This window comes from Pipistrellus kuhlii, unplaced genomic scaffold, assembly GCF_014108245.1.
Source record: "Pipistrellus kuhlii isolate mPipKuh1 unplaced genomic scaffold, mPipKuh1.p scaffold_m20_p_6, whole genome shotgun sequence".
Classification (NCBI taxonomy): domain Eukaryota; kingdom Metazoa; phylum Chordata; class Mammalia; order Chiroptera; family Vespertilionidae; genus Pipistrellus; species Pipistrellus kuhlii.
Genome location: NW_023425562.1, coordinates 50,731,079 through 50,751,980, shown reverse-complemented (window position 1 = coordinate 50,751,980; position 20,902 = coordinate 50,731,079). Strand labels below are relative to the sequence as shown.

The window sequence follows — 20,902 nt, the reverse complement described above, 5'->3', positions numbered from 1 at the left end:
TGTAATAAAAGAAAACATAATTTCAAGAAAAACATCAAAAGTGCTTTATTCAAAGTAATGTTCATCGCTAGCTACACATTTCCCCCATCTTTCATGTAATTTGTGGATACTGTCCCAATTGAACTTTTCTTATCTTGAGGCAAACCATTCAGAGACCAAATTTTCCACCTCTTTGTACCTTTTAAAGTGCTGCTCAAAAAGTGCATGTGTCATCCATCAGAACAAGTGGTAATCTGAAGGAGCAAGGACTGGTGAATATAGCGAATGGTTAATACTTCTCAGGCAAGATCTTTTAATGTGTCTTTAACTGGTTTTGAAGTGTGTGATGGTGAGTCATCATGAAGCAAAATTACTTTGCCATGTCTTCTGGTTCATTCTGGTTGTTTCATGATCAAAGCGTGGTTCAAATTGATTATTTGTTGTTGGTAGCAATCAGTACTAATAGTTTCATCTGGCTTTAGAAGCTCATAAAACGCCATACCTTCCTGATCCCACCAAACACAGCGCATTGTCTTCTTTCTGAAGCGATTTGGCCTTGCAGTTGATGATGGTTGACTTGGATCAACCCATAATTTTGTGCATTTGGGATTCTCAAAATAAATCAATTTTCATCTCTAGTCACAATTCGATGCAAAAAACTTTCTTTCATGCCGTTGAAGCAACATTTTACTGATGACTTTTCAGTTTTCCATTTGTCTTTCATTCAGTTGATGTGGCATCCATTTTCTTTCCTTTAAAATCTTTCCCATTGCTTGTAAACAATCGGAAATTGTTTAATGAGCAATGTTTAATCTTTCTGCAAATTGTTTTTGAGTTTGATACACATCTTCATTCAATAATGCTTGTAATTGTTGGTCTTCAAACTTTTTCGGTTGACCTAGACGTTCTTTGTCTTTCACATCGAAATCATCACTTTTAAAGCGTTTAAACCAGTGTTCACAAGTATATTGAGATGGAGCATGTTCACCATAAGGTTCTCAAAGTATACGATGACTTTTTCTTCATAATAATGTATTAAGACTTCCCGCAAATGTTTGTTTCTTGGCATGAAATTCAACATTTTTAAGCATAAAAATATCTATGATGTTAACACCTTCAGCAAATTTGACATATGAAGTTTTGAAGCTTGCTGTCAATACAACAAAACAGCATACATATCAAATCGCATATATATCAACATATGTGTAACCCCATCTATTGGAAAAAAATCTGCATTATTAACTGGTACACCTAGTATAAGGTATAAAAGGATATTAATGTGGTTTAGGAAAAGGTTCAACTAGCCCAGGCTGATGTGACTCGGTTGGTAGCTTTGATTTCCAATTAGGGCACATGCCTGGGTTGAGGGCTTAATCCCAGGTAGGAGACATGCAGAAGGCAGTCCATGAATGTTTCACTCGCATCATTGTTTCTCTCTCGCTCTCTGTCTCTCTTCCTTCCCCACTTCCTCTCTAAAATAAAATTTAAAAAAATCTTAATAAAAAAAAAAAAGATTTAACTATTAGGGAATCAATTACAATACATATTGAGAATGACTCATCTTATGATGACTTCAAAAATAGTATTTCACACGTTATCAGAGTGCTAACTCACTAAATAGGAAATTTTGTTTCTAAAAACTCATCTGAATTTTATTTTACTGGCTTTAGAATTACATGATATAATCATACATAGTTAAGATTGGTTTAGAAGCAAAATAACAGTAGTTTAAAAAAAGGAGCAAGACCCTTTTCATTAGGTTGTGACACTAGGCTAAGAGGGCTTAGGGCTGTGAAGCAAGAAGTGTGGTAATGCATGGGCTCAGGTTAAATCTGTTTATGCTCAAGGAGAGGAAGGGATCTAGAGATCCGAGAACAGTAGTGGCATTTGGGTGTGGAGTCACCACAGCGCGTCAGAAACAGGCTGGCGCAACATCCTCTGGCCCAACTGCAATGGGAACCAACCCCTACTCAATATGAAATTGAGAACACAAATATTCAAAGCACTTTTACCAAAAATAGATTACCGACCCTCATATTACAAAGCACAGGAGGAGGCATTTAATTTTTTTTTTAAAAAGCTAAAAAATTAGATTTCTCCTTACTTCATCTTAAAAACAAACCCAAAGAACAAACATTTAAAAAATTCTGGGACTATTAATATATGTAAAGGCACTTAAAACATTATTTTCTTTCCTTTTTTTGTTGATCCTCACCCAAGGATATTTTTCCATCGATTTTTAGAGAGAGTGGGAGGGGGGAGAGTCAGAGAGAAAAATATGGATATGACATCAATTGGGGATCAATGTTTCAAATGAGGCATGTGTCCTTGACTGGGATCAAACCCATGACCCTTCAGTCCACAGGCAATGCTCTATTCACTGAGCCAAATCAGCTAGGGCAAAAACATTCATTTCCAATCCAACTCAAAATACATCTCCGTCAACTACATTTTGCATGAACGTTAAAAAACAAACAAACAAACAAACAACAAAAAAACAGTATAATTTTCGTGCAGTTTTTCTTATAATTCAGTGATATTTACCATATACAAGGTTGAACGTTGTGAAGGATAGAATCCCAACTTTATGCAAAACAACCTGAAAGTGCTTTTATCACAAAAACAGGAAAGGCACTAATGGTTTGCTCTTTCACTGACAACATCTTGTAGTCTTTTAAGTAAAACATCATCATTTTCTTGACAGAGGCGTTTGGCAGGTGATTCTGCATCACCATCAATGGCTATTGCTCGCTTCTTGGTTCTCTGTTCACCTTCCCTTATCATGTTGTTGATATCTTTCAAACTCTGTGCAAAAATAGAGGACATGCATGAGCAAAGGGGAAAAAAGAGAAATAGCACCAAGTACTAAACTAACTGTTTTTTCTTGCCCTCTAGCCTGCTGGGTACAGATTATTTTTTTAAAATCAAGGCTAACTGAATAAGGGTAATTAGAACTAATCTTTTCAGGAATTAAAAAAAAAAAAGAATTTACCTTATAGTAGTAGTTCCCAGTGTGAACATATAACAGATGCAGCAGAAGCATCTAGCAATATATTAGAAATGCAAACTCTCAGGCCTCATCCTACACCTACTGACTCAAATGTTGAGGGTGGGACCTTGCAATCTGGTTCGCCCCTCAGGTTGATTCTGATGCTCCTTATAGTTCGAGGCCTCCTTAGAACAATGCTTTTGAAATTTTAATGTACCTACTAAACATCTGGGGATCTTGTTAAAAATACAGACTTAGATTTAGGAGGGCTAGTAGGAGGCCCGAATCTGCATTTCTAAAATGCTCCCAAAGTGATGCTGATGTTGCTGATCTGTAATCCACAATCTCAATAGCAAGACCTTACAGAAGTGTTTCCTAAAAACTGCGCTCACAATGTGTAGAGCTAACTGCCAGAGTTTTGTGACTCAGTAGGTCTACGGGACAGGCATCTTGTCTTCAAGATGATCCTGACCCATGTTTTAAAATCATTGCCTTAGAAATCAATTGGTGCCATCTTTGATTTCATGCATCTTCTAAACATCCTTATAGGAAATTGACTTCTATGAAGAGGAAATGCAAATCTGTAAGGTGCTCTATCTCAGTGTTTTGTTTGCTAAGTACAGTAAACACTCAACAGACGTTTGTGGAACTGAATGAGAAAGCCATGAGTTAAGGAGCTGCCCTTGTATTTGGATTGAGTTACAATAGGCCCCAGTACAATTTTTTTCCAGTTGGCAATGATTGTGGCTTCTGGAGACATACTGAACATATCTCCTTTTTAGCTCTTCGGATATAAAAAAACAGCAATCATGTCCCAGTCTCATCTTCATCATGGTACAGGATAGAGATAGATAACAGAACTGTCGGTGTAAATAAGAGGCCTCTTTTTAGATTCTTTACTATCCTTGTTGTCATCCACCAAATGAGCTTTCACTTTCAAGGCCTTTTTTTAAACTTAATGTTTCCTATATCTGACCACTAACAGGTGTTGCATTACTTCTCAAGATTAAGCTTGAGCAAGAAGACACACTAGATTCTTGCACTGAACTCCTCCAATAACATGTCAATAGCAATGGATTAAACTATCTCAACTGAATACAATGCTCTTGATTACAGGAAATCTGCCATAGTAACAGTTCATATTTACTACTAATAACTATTCAAAACAGAGAGAGCAGATTAAAAATTACTAACTGGTAATGTGAAATTCAATTTTTAACAAATGTACATAAGTTGTTTTGGAGTAAAGTTTGTGTGTACCTTACCTTAGAAGGGCTGCCATTGAACTTATACAGCAGAGCAGTCCTTGGCGTAAGGCCTGACCCATTCTTGTGTGGGGAAACATAAACAGAGTGCTGCTGGGAAATTCGGCGTGGTGAGCCAGGCTGTTGCTTAATATGTGGAAAAGGAGAGAGTGGTGGAGCTTCCATCTGAAATAACCCAAAAGTAAGTTGTTTTAAGATAAAAGTTTTTTTTTCTTTTTGGAATTCCACCATATTTTTATCCTATTGGCATCTCCTAGGTGGGAGCCAGCTATATTGTAAGAACTTATTTATGGCTGAAAAAAAGCAAAGAAATGAACGGTCTATTACCTCTTATTTTTCAACAATTACTAAGAGAGAAACTAAAATGTATTTTCCTGGATCTTTCAGGAAACTCTGAAGAATTCTGGGTAAGATACCCCACATCCATCCTCAGAAAGTAGGGGCAAAAAAATAATCAATGTCCTAATACTTATAATAAAAAATCTCTCTCAACACACACATACCCACAGCCAAAGCAATAGCAGAGAGCACAAAAGAGAGGCAGAGAATTCTATTAGCCAGCAGGCTCAGTTCAACATAGAACAAATCTATTAATGAAATGTTAAAACTTTATAATAAAACACAAACGATTTAGAAATAGAGTTAGAAAAAATAATAGTTTGGTGAGCAGAGTCTGTACTTTTCTTTAATATTTGTTACAATGATTCCTTCTCAAGAATAAGATGGCTCAAAAAAAAAAAAAAAAGAATAAGATGGCTCCTTAATTATTATTCATTCTCATCTTCAAACTAATAAAATTAGTTGCAATTGACTGACGATAGAGATATTCAAAAGCATAGCATATGAGGGGGGCTAGAACTGATGAAGTAGGATGAGTAGTCATGGCTTCTGAGGACAGATAGTCAGAGAGCATATTCCTTGGAAAGAACAAGAACAGAAATGGAAAGAGATACACAGATAAATATACGTGGCTACTGGCTGGGTACAGCTTCTACCATGTCCTCCTTTCTTAAAACTAAAGTCTGATCTATTGGGAATCAACTTGGTTTTTATACTGATAATACTACTTTCACAAACTGGTTTGACTGCTAAAGCTAGGATTTGCATAAAATTTTTTTTAGCACTGCCTCTATTTACAATTTAGGCCTATCTATATCCTTTTCTCTTTATTTTGCAAAACACATTTATTTCATAAATATAACAATAGAAATAAAAAACAAGAGAACAATGATCAGATTAAAAATTTTATTTTATTCTGCCCTAGCCAGTTTGGCTCATTGATAAGAGTGTCGGCCTGGGGACTGCAGAGTCCTGGGCTCATTCTGATCAGGGCACATGCCTGGGTTGGTGTTCGATCCCTAGTAGGAGGTGTGCAGGAGGCAGGCGATCAACGATTCTCATCACTGATGTTTCTCTCTCTTTCTCTCTCCCTCTCCCTTCTTCTCTGAAATTAATAAAAACATATTAAAAAAATTTTTTTCTGTTCCCATCTAGTCCTTGCCCTTATGTATACATAATTTCTAGCAGCATAATGATAATATGGATTAAATTTCCATGATTTCTTCTGGTCTCTGCTGTATTATAGCTTTAATCACTTTGTGATTGCTAGTATATTTTGTCCTATATATAATACATCAGTGAGACTTTAACACTGAAACACTTAACTAGCAAAATAAACTCATAAAAATCTAACTATGACTATGTTATTAATAAAACAATAAAATATAAAACATACCATATGGTCCTGATTTGACAAGTCATATTTCAATGCAAATGACTTCACTCTTCCTACATATACTGTATTGTAAAATTTGATAAGATCGCCCCTTTCCTCTCTCACTGATGCACTGGAACAATCAGGTGTTTTTGTAACATCTTCCAACTCTGTTAAGAGAATTCAGTGTTATAATAGATATACTACTTTAATATATAAGTCAATTATTTAAATTATAACTTTACAACAAAAAATCAGATAAATAAATCTTTATGTAAAGCAATCAATGTTTTCAGAAAAGGTTCAGAAATCTACAAATATTATGCATAAATTAAAATCTTGAGAAATACAAACATGTAAACTTAAGGTAGTACTCTTTTCTCCAGATGCACTTTTCTTTCAATACCTTAACAAAATTAAAAAAAAAAAATTATTGATTTGAACCCAACTGGTGTGACTTAGTGGTTGAGCGTGACCCATGAACCAGGGGGTCACGGTTCAATTTGTGGTCAGGGAACATGCCTGGGTTGCAGGGTTGATCCCTAGTGTGGAGCATACAGGAGGCAACCGATCAATATTTCTCTCTCACCATTAATGTTTCTATCCCTCTTTCTTCTTCTCTCTGAAATCAATAAAACATATTAAACATTTTTATTGATTTAAGAGAGAATATAGTCATCATATTTCTGTCATTTCAATTCCAGTTGTTAATATTTACATAAGATAAGGGGCTATACTAAGTTTGAAGGAACCAAACATTTAAAAGTCTGGCACCTTTGCCGAAACTGGTTTGGCTCAGTGGTGGAGCGTCGGTCTGTGGACTGAAAGGTCCCAGGTTCGAATCCGGTCAAGGGCATGTACATTGGTTGCGGGCACATCCCCAGTAGGGGGTGTGCAAGAGGCAGCTGGTCGATGTTTCTCTCTCATTGATGTTTCTAGCTCTCTATCTCTCTCCTTTCCTCTCTGTAAAAAAATCAATAAAATATATTAAAAAAAAAAAAGTCTGGCATCTTTATCAGCAGATGAGTGGATTAAAAAAGTACGTATGGTACATCTACACAATGGAATACTATGCTGCTATAAAAAGGAAGGAACTCCTACCATTTGCATATGCTAAGCGAAATAAGTCAGTCAGAGAAAGATAAATATCACATGATCTCACTCATTTGTGGAATATAATAACAACATAAACTGATACACACAAACAGATCCAGAGGCAGAGAAGCATTGATCAGACCGTCAAACCTCAGAGGGAAGGTAGGGAAGGGTAGGGGTTAGGAGGAGAGATCAACCAAAGGACTTGTATACATGCATAAAAGCATAACCAATGGACACAGACACCAGGGGCTGAGCATGAGTAGGGGTCTGAGATGTGTGGGGGAATGGGGAAAGGACACATGTGTAATACCTTAATCAATTAAGAAAATAAAAAAATATATAGAATGAAAAAAAGTCTGGCACCTTGAATTCTAACTAAACATGATTTTACTTAGCTATTTTTTTCATTTAAAAGAAATAAAACAAAATGTCAGTTATTGTTTATGCAGAACAAAGACTCTGCCTTATAACCTCTTTAAGGACACTAGCACTCTGAAATTAAAGCCTTAGTGGGCCTGGTGTCTATCTTACCACATATACATTAGGATTGGGAAAGAGAATGAGATCAAAGGTTTCCCTGACTGGTGCTATTACTGTTACAAATCTGTTTCCCCTCAGAGGGTAGGAGGGAACTTCTGCCTAATATAATTAGAGACACATAGCAATATGTTTGTGAAATGAACATTTAAATAAAAAACAAAAATTTTCAATTACAGTTGAAAATTTAGTTTCAAGTGTATAGCATAGTGATTAGACATTTATATAACTTATGAAATGACTCACCCCAATAATTTTAGTGCCCACCTTACACCATACATACAATAGTTGTTATGCTAGAGGCCCAGTGCATGCAATTCGTGCATGGGTGGGGTCCCTAGGCCTGGCCGGCAATCAGGGCTGATCAGGTTCCCCACCTCCCTGCCTTCTCCTTCCCTCACCGCTTGCACACTGCCACTGCGCGGTTCCCTGCCTCCCAGTCTCCCTTTCCCATGCTCCCTCAGCACCACACCACCACTGCTGGTTGCCTACCATGTTTTGTGCCACCCCTCGCACATTATAGTGAGCGATCAAACTCCCGGTTGAACTCCTGAGGGGACAATTTGCATATTATCCTTTTATTATATAAGATTATTGATGGTATTCCCTATGCTGGATTTTTCATCCCCATGTGGTGGTCTTTCAAAATTTGAAGATACTTTTTTCTTTTTTCTGTATAAAACCTACCTTTCCTAAACCAGGTGATTGTGTGGGTTACACAGAGGTTGGAGAAATAGAATGAAGGCAGTTCCTCCACTCTGGGAAAGAACTGTCTCAGGAATGAATTTCTATGCAATAAAATTAGTAAGTGAGATTCTAGAATCATGGCATTTTCTCTCATTTCATTCTCGGGGGTTGTCATCTTCAGATACTTTTCTCTAGCAGAGGCTGATGAGATGAGCAGCAGAGACTCTAGAAATGAGCTGTATTGTGCAATTACTAAGTCTGTTTTCTGTATTCCTATATTTGATGAATAGACAGTGTGTAAAGTTGTCCCATTGTCTCCATCACCAAGGAGATCATCACAATGCAGAATCAGCTACAGCAGAACATACAAGGACTGCAGATCACATCAGCATCTCTTCAAGAAAGGGAGTCATTCTACTACATGAAAAGTTTTCTACAAATAATGTTGTGGTCACTTTCTGTGGTCATGTGGTCAGTGGTTAGTGGATGAGAAGCATCAGAGTGTCTGAGAGGGTAATCTTCAATTGAGTAAACACGTGACTTCAGTTAAATCTTGGATTTAATCCTCTCATTTCTAAGCCCTGTGCCAACTTAGTACCAATAGATTATCTGTCAATATTTAGTAACCTTAGAAATTCAGACACACAATTGACTCTTGATTTCTGTCAAGTCATATCTCAGTTTGTGTTTAATAAAACCTTCAAATAGAAAGCGATTCTGTGGACCCAGGCCAGGTAGCTCAGTTGGTTAGAGCATTGTTCCAAAAATGCCACGGTTGCAGTTCAGGGCACATACAAAAAGCAACCATAGAATGAATAAATAAGTGGGGCAAATCAATGTTTTTCTCTCTTTAAAATCAATTAAAAGAAAAAAAAAAGAAAAAAAAAGAAAGCAATTCTTTAAACATCTGTTTCAGAAAGAAATGCTTTCGGCTCTTCTGTGAAGGAGGTAAAACTCTGAGAATATATAGCTAAAGCTAAAGTACTATTGGTACTAACTAAATAACCCCTAATAAAGCAAAGGTTTATTCCACGAGGCTCTGAACATATCAGAATTTGTGGAATTACTGATGCAAACCAGACACTGGAAGAGTGGTCTCAGTTTTTCCTTTTTCAAGGTACTCAGTCTGTGACATTTTGCTCTTTCTGTTCTTCATGCCTTGTCTCTGCCTTCTCAGATTTCCAAGGGCTCCAATTCTTGCCTCATTCCTTTCAGTCAGGAACTCCTTCCTACTACCACTAATTGTGTGAAATGTGAGACTGCAACTATTTAGGCTCCAGGCCTTTTCCTGTCACGTGAGAGCAGTGACTTCCTAAGGATTTCTTCACTGTTTCAACTGCCAAAGGACTCTAAATTAGAATTTGCCAGACTATGCTGGTTAGGATTCTAGTCACACTGGATTTTTCTTCTTCTTGGATTTATAGTATCTCCGGACAGGAAAAGAGCTGATTAGGCTAAATTCACTATCTATAGCCAACAGTTGAGAAATGAGAAGAATATGTTTCTTACTTCAACCAATATAAATTAATTTTCCTAACCCATCATAGGAAATTTAGTCTTAAAGAAACCCAACTTCAAGATACATGATTTTCCTTGCCCAATAAACTATGATTTCATAATTTATCCTACTGCTCCCATGAATAAGAGGAATGTCTTTTTTGGATTATCATATAATATTATCAAGCAATTAAAATGTGAAATGAGACAAGCTCTTAGGAGACTGAAGATAATAGCTGCAGAGTTCCAGAAAGACATGCTGAATTATTTAGCGTGAATCTTTGCCTTTAGAAAATTTTGAGACCTAAACTGAAATGGGAAGTGGGGGGGAGGCCTGGCCTATTTGTGTTATTTAGATTAAACTTAGTTGGTTAGCATGTTATTCTGATATACCAAGGTTGAGGGTTTGATCCCTGGTCAGGGCACATACAAGAATAAACCAAAGAATGTATAAATAAGTGGAACAACAAATTGATGTTTTTCTCTCTTGTCTCCCCGCAGCACCCCAATCAATAAATTAAAAAGCTGGCCAGTGTGGCTCAGCAGTTTTTCATCATTGATGTTTTAAACTTTCCCTTTTCTTCCACTCTCTTAAATCAATTAAAAAAAATTTTAAAGTAAAGAAAAGGAAAAAAGAAACCATGATGTATCTCCTTTTGTTTACTTATATAGTCTTGAACTTCACTGGTTCTGTATTCCAGATAGTTGCTGGCAGTTACTTTGATTTTCATAGAGCACATTGTTTCCATATTTAATCTCTAATATTTATGTGTGTGTTTTTGTTTTGTTTTGTTTTGAATGCTCACCTGAGGATATGTGATTTTACTGATTTTTCTTAGAGGAAGGGAGGGAGAGAGAAAGAGGAACATCCATGTGAGAGAGAAACACTGATTGGTTGCCTCCCATATTAACCAAGACTGGAGACTGAATTCACAACTTTTTGAAGCATGGACCACACTCCAACCAACTGAGCCACCTGGCCAGGGTTGATGCCTGGCTTTGCAGGGGCAGAAAACCCACCAAATTTGTAACAAAATAGAAGGTTTTTTTTTTTTCATTTTGGTTAGCTTTACTGTCTAATATACTTCTCATTGTCTTGAAAAAACTCAGGCCATAGCTGGGTAACTCAGTTGGTTAGAGTGTCATCGGTGTGCCAAGGTTGTGGGTTCAATTCCTGGTCAGGGCACATACAAGAAACCACCAATGAATAAATAAATAAGTGGAATAACAAATAGATGTTTCCCTCTCCTTTCCTTTCTCTAAAACTAAATAAATTAGTCAATTTTTAAAGAAAGAAAGGCTCAGGAATAATATATTTATGTTAAAAAGTATATATCCTGCACAGCCAGTGTGGTTCAGTAGTTAAGCACTGACCCATGAATAAAAAGGTCACTGGTCCAGTCTAAGGCACCTGCCCATTTGATTCCGGTCAAGGGCATGTACCTTGGTTGCGGGCACATTTCCAGTAGGGGATGTTGATTGATGTTTCCCTCTCATGTTTCTAACTCTCTCTCCATCTCCCTTCCTCTCTATAAAATCAATAAAATACATTTTAAAAAAAATGAATTCAGCAATGTAGCAGGATACAAAATTAATACCAAGAAATCCATGGCATTTCTATACACCAATAGTGAACTTACAGAAAGAGAGACTAAAAAAGCAATCCCATTTACAATCACACCAAAAAAAATTAAGATACCTAGGAATAAACTTAACTAAGTAGGTAAAAGACCTATACGCGAAAAACTACAAGACATTGAAAAAAGAGATAGAGGAAGATGTAAACAGATGGAAGAACATACCATGTTCCTGGATTGGTAAAATCAACATCATTAAAATGCCCATACTACTCAAAGCAATCTATAGATTCAATGCACTCCCCAGTAAAATAGCAACGGCATATTTCACAGACCTAGAAAGAACTCTCCAAAAATTCATTTGGAATAAAATAAAGATCCCGAATAGCCACAGCAATCCTGAGAAAGAAGAACAAAGTAGGTGGGATCTCAATACCAGATTTCAAGCTTTATTACAAAGCCATTGTTCTCAAAACAGCCTGGTACTGGCACAAGAACAGACATATAGACCAATGGAATAGAATAGAGAACCCAGAAATTGACCCAAATCACTATGCTCAATTAATATTTAACAAAGGAGGCATGAACATACAATGGAATCAAGACAGTCTCTTCAATAAATGGTGTTGGGAAAATTGGACAGATACTTGGAAAAAAAAAATGAAACTAGACCCCTTACACCATACACAAAAATAAAACTCAAAATGGTAAAGTATGTAAGCATAAGACAGGAAACCATAAACATATTAGAGAAATCCACAGACAGAGAAATCTCAGACATATGCCGAAGCAATTTCTTCACTGATACTGCTTCTAAGGCAATAGAAACTAAAGAGAAAATAAATAGGACTAAATCAAAATAAAAAGCTTTTGCACTGCAAGAGAAACCATCAACAAAACAACAAGAAAGCCCATTGTATCTGAGAACATATTTGCAAATGTTATCACTGATAAAGGTTTAATCTCCAACATCTACAGGGAACTTATATAACTTAATAAAAGGAAGATAAATGATCCAATAAAAAAAATGGGCAACGGATCTAAATAGAATCCTTTCAAAAGAAGATAGAAGGAAGGCCAACAGACATGTGAAAACATGCTCAAAGTCACTAATTTTCCAAGAGATGCAAATCAAAACAACAGTGCGGTACCATCTCACACCTGTCAGAATGGCAATCATCAACAAATCAATAAATAACAAGTGCTGGAGAGGATGCAGAGAAAAAGGAACCCTCATGCATTGCTGGTGGGAATGCAGACTGGTGAATCCACTATGGGGAACTCCCATTTGACCCAGTAATCCCACTTCTAGGAATATATTCCAAGAAACTAGAAACACCAATTGGAAAGGATATATGTACCCTTATGTTTATAGCAGCACAATTCACCATAGCTAAATACCCATCAATAGATGAGTGGATTATAAAACTATGGGACATCCATATCAATTGATGCAAAAAAAGCATTTGATAAAATCCAACACCCTTTCCTGATAAAACTCTCAACAAGGTGGGAGTACAAGGATCATACCTCAACATAATAAAAGCTATATATGATAAACCCACAGCCAACATCATACTCAATGGGAAAAAACTAAAACCATTCCCTCTAAGAACAGGAACAAGACAGGGTTGCCCACTCTCACCGCTCTTGTTTAACATAGTACTGGAAGTACTAGCCACTGCAATTAGACAAGAAGAGGATATAAAAGGCATCCAAATTGAAAAAGAAGTAAAGTTATCCTTATTTGCAGATGACATGATATTGTACATAAAAAATCCAAAAGACTCCATTAAAAAACTAATTGATTTAATAAATGAATTTGGCAATGTAGCAGGATACAAAATTAATGCCAAAAAATCTATGGCATTTCTATACACCAATAATGAACTTGCAGAAACAGAGAGTAAAAAGGCAATCCCATTTACCATCGCACCAAAAAAATTAAGATACCCTGGAATAAACTTAACTAAGGAGGTAAAAGACCTATACACGGAAAACTACATGACACTGAAAAAAGAGATACAGGAGGATGTAAACAGATGGAAGAACATACCATGTTCATGGATTGGTAGAATCAACATCATCAAAATGTCCATACTTCCCAAAGCAATCTATAGGTTCAATGCACTCCCAATTAAAATACCAACAGCATATTTCACTGACCTAGAAAAAACTCTTCAAAAGTTCATTGGGAACAACAAAAGACCCCGAATAGCCACAGCAATCCTGAGAAAGAAGAGTAAAGTAGGAAGGATTTCAATACCAGATTTCAAGCTGTATTACAAAGCCATTGTTCTCAAAACAGACTGGTACTGGCACAAGAACAGACATATACTGATAGATCAATGGAATAGAATTGAGAACCCAGATATCAACCCAAATCACTATGCTCAGTTAATATTTGACAAAGAAGGCACGAACATACAATGGAGTCAAGACAGTCTCTTCAATAAATGGTGTTGGGAAAATTGGACAGATACATGCAAAAGAATGAAACTGGATCACCAACTTACACCATACACAAAAATAAACTCAAAATGGATACAGGACTTAAACATAAGACGGGAAACCATAAAAATACTAGAGGCATCCACAGGCAGCAAAATCTCAGACATATGCCAAAAGAACTTCTTCACTGATACTGCCCCTAGGGCAATGGAAGCTAAAGAGAAAATAAACAAATGGGACTACATCAAAATAAAAAGCTTTTTTACAGCAAAGGAAACCATCAACAAAACAACAAGAAAGCCCTCTGTATGGGAGAACATATTTGCAAATGCTATCACTGATTAAGGTTTAATCTCCAACATCTATAGACAGCTTATACAACTTAATAAAAGGAAGATAAATGACCCAATTAAAAAATGGGCAATGGATCTAAATAGAATCTTCTCAAAAGAAGACAGAAGGAAGGCCAAGAGACACATGAAAACATGCTCAAAGTCACTAATTATCCGAGAAATGCAAATCAAAACAACAATGCGGTACCATCTCACACCTGTCAGAATGGCCAACATCAACAAATCAACAAACGACAAGTGTTGGCGAAGTTGCGGAGAAAAAGGAACCCTCGTGCACTGCTGGTGGGAATGCAGACTGGTGCAACCACTGTGGAGAACAGTATGGAGCTTCCTCAAAAAACTGCAAATGGAACTCCCATTTGACCCAGTAATCCCACTCCTAGGAATATATCCCAAGAAACTAGAAACACCAGTCAGAAAGGATATATGCACCCCTATGTTCATAGCAGCACAATTTACAATAGCTAGGCTTTGGAAACAGCCTAGGTGCCCATCAGCAGATGATTGGATCCAAAAACTATGGTACATTTACACAATGGAATATTATGCTGCCATAAAAAAGAAAAAATTCTCATCGTTTGCAGCAACCTGGATGGAATTGGAGAACATCATGCTGAGTGAAACAAGCCAGTCAATGAAAGAGAGACACCACATGACCTCACTTATTTATGGATGATAAAGAACATTATAGACTGAAGAACCAAAAGATAGATACAGAGACAGTAAAGCAACAAGCAGACTGTCAAATTACAGCGGGGAGGTTGGGGAGATCTGGGGGAAATAAGAGATCAACCGAAGGACTTGTATACATGCATATAAGTACAACCAATGGACACAAAACTCTGGGGAGGGAGGGTATGTATGGGAGGGGGGGGGGGCATTGGTATACGTACAAAAATAATAATTTAATAGAAAATATATTTAAAAACAAAAAAATCAAAACTATGGGCCATCTATATAATGGAATACTACGCTGCTGTAACAAAGAAGGAATTCTTACTATTTGCAGAAGCATGGATGGACCTGGAGAGCATTATGTTTAGTGAAATAAGCCAGGCAATGAAAGAAAAATATCACATGATCTCACTCATTTATGGAAAATAAAGAACATTATAACTTGATGAACAAAAAGACACAAAGGCAATAAACACTGAACAGATTGTCAAATTACATTGGAAAGGCTGGGGAATGTTGGGGAAGGGGGGGAAAAGAGATCAACTAAAGGAGTTGTATGCATGTATATAAGCACAACCAATGAACACAAGACACTGGAGGGTGGGATGAGAGTATATGACAGGGGGTAGAGGAAGCTGGGGGAAAGTCAAAGGGGGGAATAAAAAAGGAGATATATTTATTACTACTGTATGCAATACTTTAAACAATAATAATAAAAAAAAAGCTTTGACCCAGATGATTAGTCTTAAGAATTTCTCCTAGGCAAGTATAACAAGATCAAACTACAGTGATTTCCTCATAAAATTTGAAAGTCTAAATGCCCCACACTGTAAAGTAAATAAATCACAGTACATATAATAGGTTTACAGATGTTTGTATAGAAAATAATATAACCCTATCTAATAAAAGAGAAATATGCAAATTGATCATCACTCCAACACACAAGATAGCCACCACAAGATGGCCAGCAGGGGAGGGCAGTTAGTTGGGAGGGACCAGGCCCGCAAAGAAGGGCAGTTGTGGGTGATCAGGCCAGCAAGGGAGGACAGTTGGGAGGGACCAGTCCTGCAAGGGAGAGTAGTGGGGGGCGATCAAGCCTGCAGGGCAGGGCAGTTAGGAGTGACCATGCCTGCAGAGTAGGGAAGTTGGGGGTGACTGAGCCTGCAGGGAAGGGCAGTTGGGGGGGAGGGACCGAGGCCTGTAGGGAAGAGCAGTTGTGGGGGACCAGGCCTTGTAGTGGAGGGCAGTTAGGGATGACCAGGCCTGCAGGAGAGGGCAGTTAGGGGCTATCAGGCTGGCAGGGGAGTGATTAGGGGGTAATCACGCTGGCAGGCAGAAGGAGTTAGGGTAATCAGAAAGGCAGGTAGGCGAGCAGTTTGAAGCCAGCAGTCCTGGATTGTGAAAGGATGTCCTACTACCTGTTTAGGGAGGATCGGGCCTAAATGGGCAGTCAGACATCCCTCGAGGGGTCCCAGATTGGAGAGGGTGCAGGCTGGGTTGAGGCGCCCCCCTGCCCCCAAGTGCATGAATTTTGTGCATTGGACCTCTAGTAATTAATAAATAAAAGAATAAAATACGTTTTTTATACTAAAAACTGTCAACCTACTTTTGTCTCACCCAGAATATACACATTAAGAAAATGGAAAAAGGAGACAAGAAAAAGGAGATGGGAGAGGAGGCATTTTCATAATTTATCAACATATGAATTTCCTTTCTTTGAAAAAAATTACTAGTGCCTCAAGTCTTAGCATGCTAGTAGCAATAAGGTAGTAGCTTTGTCAGTAGTGGCAAAATATCTGTATACTTTTAAAAAAAATATATATTTTATTGATTTTTTACAGAGAGGAAGAGAGAGGGATAGAGAGTTAGAAACATCGATGAGAGAGAATCATCGATCAGCTGCCTCCTGCACACACCCTACTGGGGATGTGCCTGCAACCAAGGTACATGCCCTTGACCGGAATCGAACCTGGGATCCTTCAGTCCGCAGGCCAATGCTCTATCCACTGAGCCAAACCGGTTTCGGCTATCTGTATACTTTTTAATAAAGAGGATATTTCCTTAATTGTCTCCTCAGGCAGATCACTGATAGCTATCCTACTTTCCCTCTTATTCTGATTTACAGCTGTCCCTCCTTATCCACAGGGGAATGTTCTAAGACCCCTTGTGGATGCCTGACACAGTGGAGGGCACCAAACCCTACATATACTCTTTTGACCTATACATACATATGAATTAGGGACAGTGAAATATGAATAATAACTAATAATAGAAAAATTATACCTATCTACTGTAATAAAAATGTGAATGTGGTCTCTCACTCTTTAAATTTCACTGGATTCAAATACAATCAGAGATTTAAATCTCATATCTGAAATTTTCCATTATCTGATGATAACCGAAATCAAGAAAATCAATGGATAAGGGAGGACCATTGCATTTTAAAAATTTAAGTGCCTTTGCCCTAGCTGGTTTGGTTCAGTGGACAGAGTATTGGCCTGCAGAATGAAGGGTCCTGGGTTTGATTCTTGTTGAGGGCACATGCCTGCCTGGGTGCGGGCTTGATCTCTTGTAGGGGGCATGCAGGAGGCAGTCAATCGATGATTCTCATCATTGATGTTTCCATCTCTCTCTCCCTTCCTTTCTGAAATCAATAAAAATACATTAAAAAATAAATAAAAATTTAAGTGCCTTTAATTAATATATATAGACTAGAAAACTTCTTCTAAAACACAATGAATACAGGACAAATTAATGGTTTCATTCCACAACTTCTAAGGAGAAGACACCTGACTCATACTTATCACAAACTTACTTATATATCTTCCCAAAATACATATGCATTATCTATCCCACCTTTATAATTGAATCCATACTCTCTGGCATTCACTATATTATGTACAATGTAATCAAAGATATATTACATATATTGTAGAATGTTAAATTGAGCAACTTACCACAATCAGTCATTTCAAAATCACCATTTACTTTTTTATTATAAGCCACAATTTCTCGAGGGATACTTTTCAACAGTACACTTCTATAAACCTACAGGTCAGAGGGGAAGAAAAGGTTTGCTAAGTCACAAAAAGGCACAGGTTAAGTCAAACCAAAATAAGAACAACAAAATATCCAGCCAATTAAAAAGTATTTGTCTGTATGGGTGATCATCAAGAGCAAGATGTTACTAGTCTGATAAATCAGGTTATAACAAACATCTTAGAAGAGGAAATACTGGCTGAAACCGGTTTGGCTCAGTGGATAGAGCGTCAGCTTGTGGACTGAAAGGTCCCAGGTTCAATACTGGTCAAGGGCATGTACTTCGGTTGTGGGCACATCCCCAGTAGGGGATGTGCAAGAGGCAGCTGATCGATGATTCTCTCTCATCGATGTTTCTAATTCTCTATCCCTCTCTCTTCCTCTCTGTAAAAAATCAATAAAACATATTTTAAAAAAAAAAAAGAAGAAGAAGAAGAAGAGAGAATACTGAAGCAGATTCTGAGCCTACATCTAAAATATGCCCTTGTAGGAATTTACAATTTAAATAGAAGAGTTAGGTACATAAATAGCAACTAAACACTGATGAGCAGGTTTTGCCAAATAAAATAACTTCAAAGATCTGAACTTGTTCCTCCTCCTTTTTAACTCCTTACCTGAGAACCAATTTGCTCTCATTGTGGCTTGTTTTCCTGCTCCCATCCCATTCCCATCTCCTTTCAGAAGGACACATGAAAATTTGTTATATTCCTGCCCCAAAACTCTTTTCTACCTCCAAGATAGTTGAGAGGCATGACTCATTTCCCCCTCGTCCCATGGGGACTAGTATTTAGAAGACATTAGAGAACTCTGGCTTGGTTCATTTTGACACACAGTAAGTTAATCTTAATGATCTTTAAAGACAATTTGGACCTCTTTTGGCTCTGTTCATGAGGGATTCTTCTCAACAGGCTCAGAAACGCTTAGCCTGTCATAGTATATAACAAACACTTGTACTTGGCTCTTCTAATATCTGTAAATCACTCACCCTTTTGGAGACTTAAGAAGTGAAACTACTGGTGGGGTTCTCCTAGATGGGGGTGTCACTGCTAGTACTCCCACCTGAGATATCTGAGCCTCCACCTTTCTTTCTCAGATGGCAGATCATGGGGGCCAGAGAAGAGGCCATTAGGCTTCCTTAGAGCAGAGAAACCAAGCTCTTGAATGGCTTTAAGGTAAACCAACCCTGTGTTCTCAGCTAAAATAACAACAATAATAAGGATCTAACAGTCATTAATGCTCACTATGTGCCAGGCCACTTCACTAACATTTTATATTTTCACTAGAGGCCTGGTGCATGAAATTCGAGCACTGGGCGTCCCCTAGACTGGCCTGTGCCCTCTCACAGTGCGGAAGCCCCAGGGATCGATCACCCCAAAGAGGTATGCACCGCCCACCCACCTGGGGCTCCTCAATGGATTGCCCCAAAGAGGTAGGCGGGAGTCTCGGGACCTGCCTCTCTGCCATGCACACAGCACCAAGCCCCCCTCCCCCACCCGCTGCACACACAGCCTCCTGCTAATCGCTTGTTATGGCGTGAAGGTGTCATGGCTGGGGGCGTCACAACACATAGGCTTTTTTAAATAGGATGACTGAAAAGTTGTACAGGATTCTCACCCATGGCTATTATAACATTATCAGAGATGCTTAACATTAAGATTAACAAAGATATAAACATTAAGATTCTTAGCAGATGGCAAAAGAAACTGAATTTTAAAAAATCCTCAAATTTCATTGAATTTAAACATCATCAGAGATTCAAATCTCATACAATTAAAGTATATATATGTGTGTGTGTGTGTGTATATATATATTTTCCCCCACCCCCCCACTAAATATTCTAGTGAAAAATGCCCTCACTTAACAGATTAACAAATGGAATAAGAGATCATGTGAGAAGTATATACAAATACATGTATGAGTCAGGAACAGTCAATTTCCTGGCTTCTACAAAACTGTCTCTTGAATTTAATGATATCCATTAAACCGAAAAATCTAAAATGCTGTAAAAGAAGCTTACGTTTTATATGACTTCTCATCAGAAAAATAGTATAAGTCTATTTTTGTCCTAGAAGAAAAATAATGTAACTCACATGACTATTAGCTTGGGGCTGATTCCTATAACTTTTCATTATTTCTTGAAAAGTTCTTTCTTCTTTTGTTACCTAAAGAAAAGAAAAACTGCATTTATCAACTGTTCCTAAAAGAAAAATGGCCCTGAACAAACACTTCAATTATAGACTGGGACAGAGAGCAGTCTTACAGAAAGCCATTAACCCCAGGCCAGTCCATGACTAAAAACCACTACCACTACCACTAAAAATATATGATTTTTACTACCTTTAAAGTTCAGGCTTTGTGGCCTGTGGGAACTCAGCTAATAGTTTCATTAATCAAAAGCACCAAGACTGCTATGGTTTAACTTTACTGAAAATAGCCTTTCTTTGTAAAAAGAATAATATAAGAAAACTCAGATCTGTTGAATCCCTTACACTCTGCAGTTTTATTAGTTTTTAAGTATTTAAAAGTAAATTAACTACATACTAAATGATAGAAAGTGTCTTATGGTGATTCACAATAAAAATGAGTGGTTATCATTAAAATCCTAAGGATTAGAATTTTAATGTCAGGACAGACTACAGTTTCTAATGCTTACACTGAAAAGACACAGTGGTGGTTAAAAGGAAGAAAAGGGATTAGTGATCCATAAAGGAATACCTTTTAGTCTATTTGTTATCAATAAAGTTCACTTAAATTGATCTTTTCCTCTGCTTTACTGTGCAGTAGCACTTAACCTGTTCTCCATAATGTTGAGCTAGAAATGGCAAAGCCTGAACTCTGATAGTTCTCTGAAAAACACAAATGATTAGTTTATAACATTTATTAATACCTATTTTGTGAGGCATTGTGAAACAGGTGTCACTAAGGAATTTAAAAACATGTCCTCTGCTTCAAAAAGCTTAAAAATGAGGTCTTAATTTGGTATGTCTGTTAGGATAGCCAGTGTGGCCAATATGGTCAAGACCAAAGTTACAGATGATTCT

The 20,902-nt window shown here is 37.4% G+C and overlaps 1 protein-coding gene across 7 annotated transcripts in view; it reads right to left on the bottom strand.

Moving 5' to 3' along the window:
• Window positions 1–1,013: 1,013 nt before the first annotated feature.
• RBL1 (RB transcriptional corepressor like 1) overlaps window positions 1,014–20,902 on the bottom strand; it is a 58,912-nt gene continuing 39,023 nt past the window's right edge. For 6 of the 7 annotated variants that reach the window (XM_036418700.2, XM_036418702.2, XM_045574365.1 and 3 more), the window contains 5 exons: window positions 19,952–20,023; window positions 17,780–17,870; window positions 5,969–6,117; window positions 4,234–4,398; window positions 1,014–2,784 (listed from right to left, as the gene is read on the bottom strand). In XM_036418700.2, coding sequence (XP_036274593.1) covers window positions 2,614–2,784; window positions 4,234–4,398; window positions 5,969–6,117; window positions 17,780–17,870; window positions 19,952–20,023 — 648 coding nt within the window. In that variant the 3' untranslated portion in view covers window positions 1,014–2,613. Of the gene's footprint in view, window positions 2,785–4,233; window positions 4,399–5,968; window positions 6,118–17,779; window positions 17,871–19,951; window positions 20,024–20,902 lie in introns of those variants that run through there. The other variant, XM_045574364.1, reaches the window with a different exon arrangement.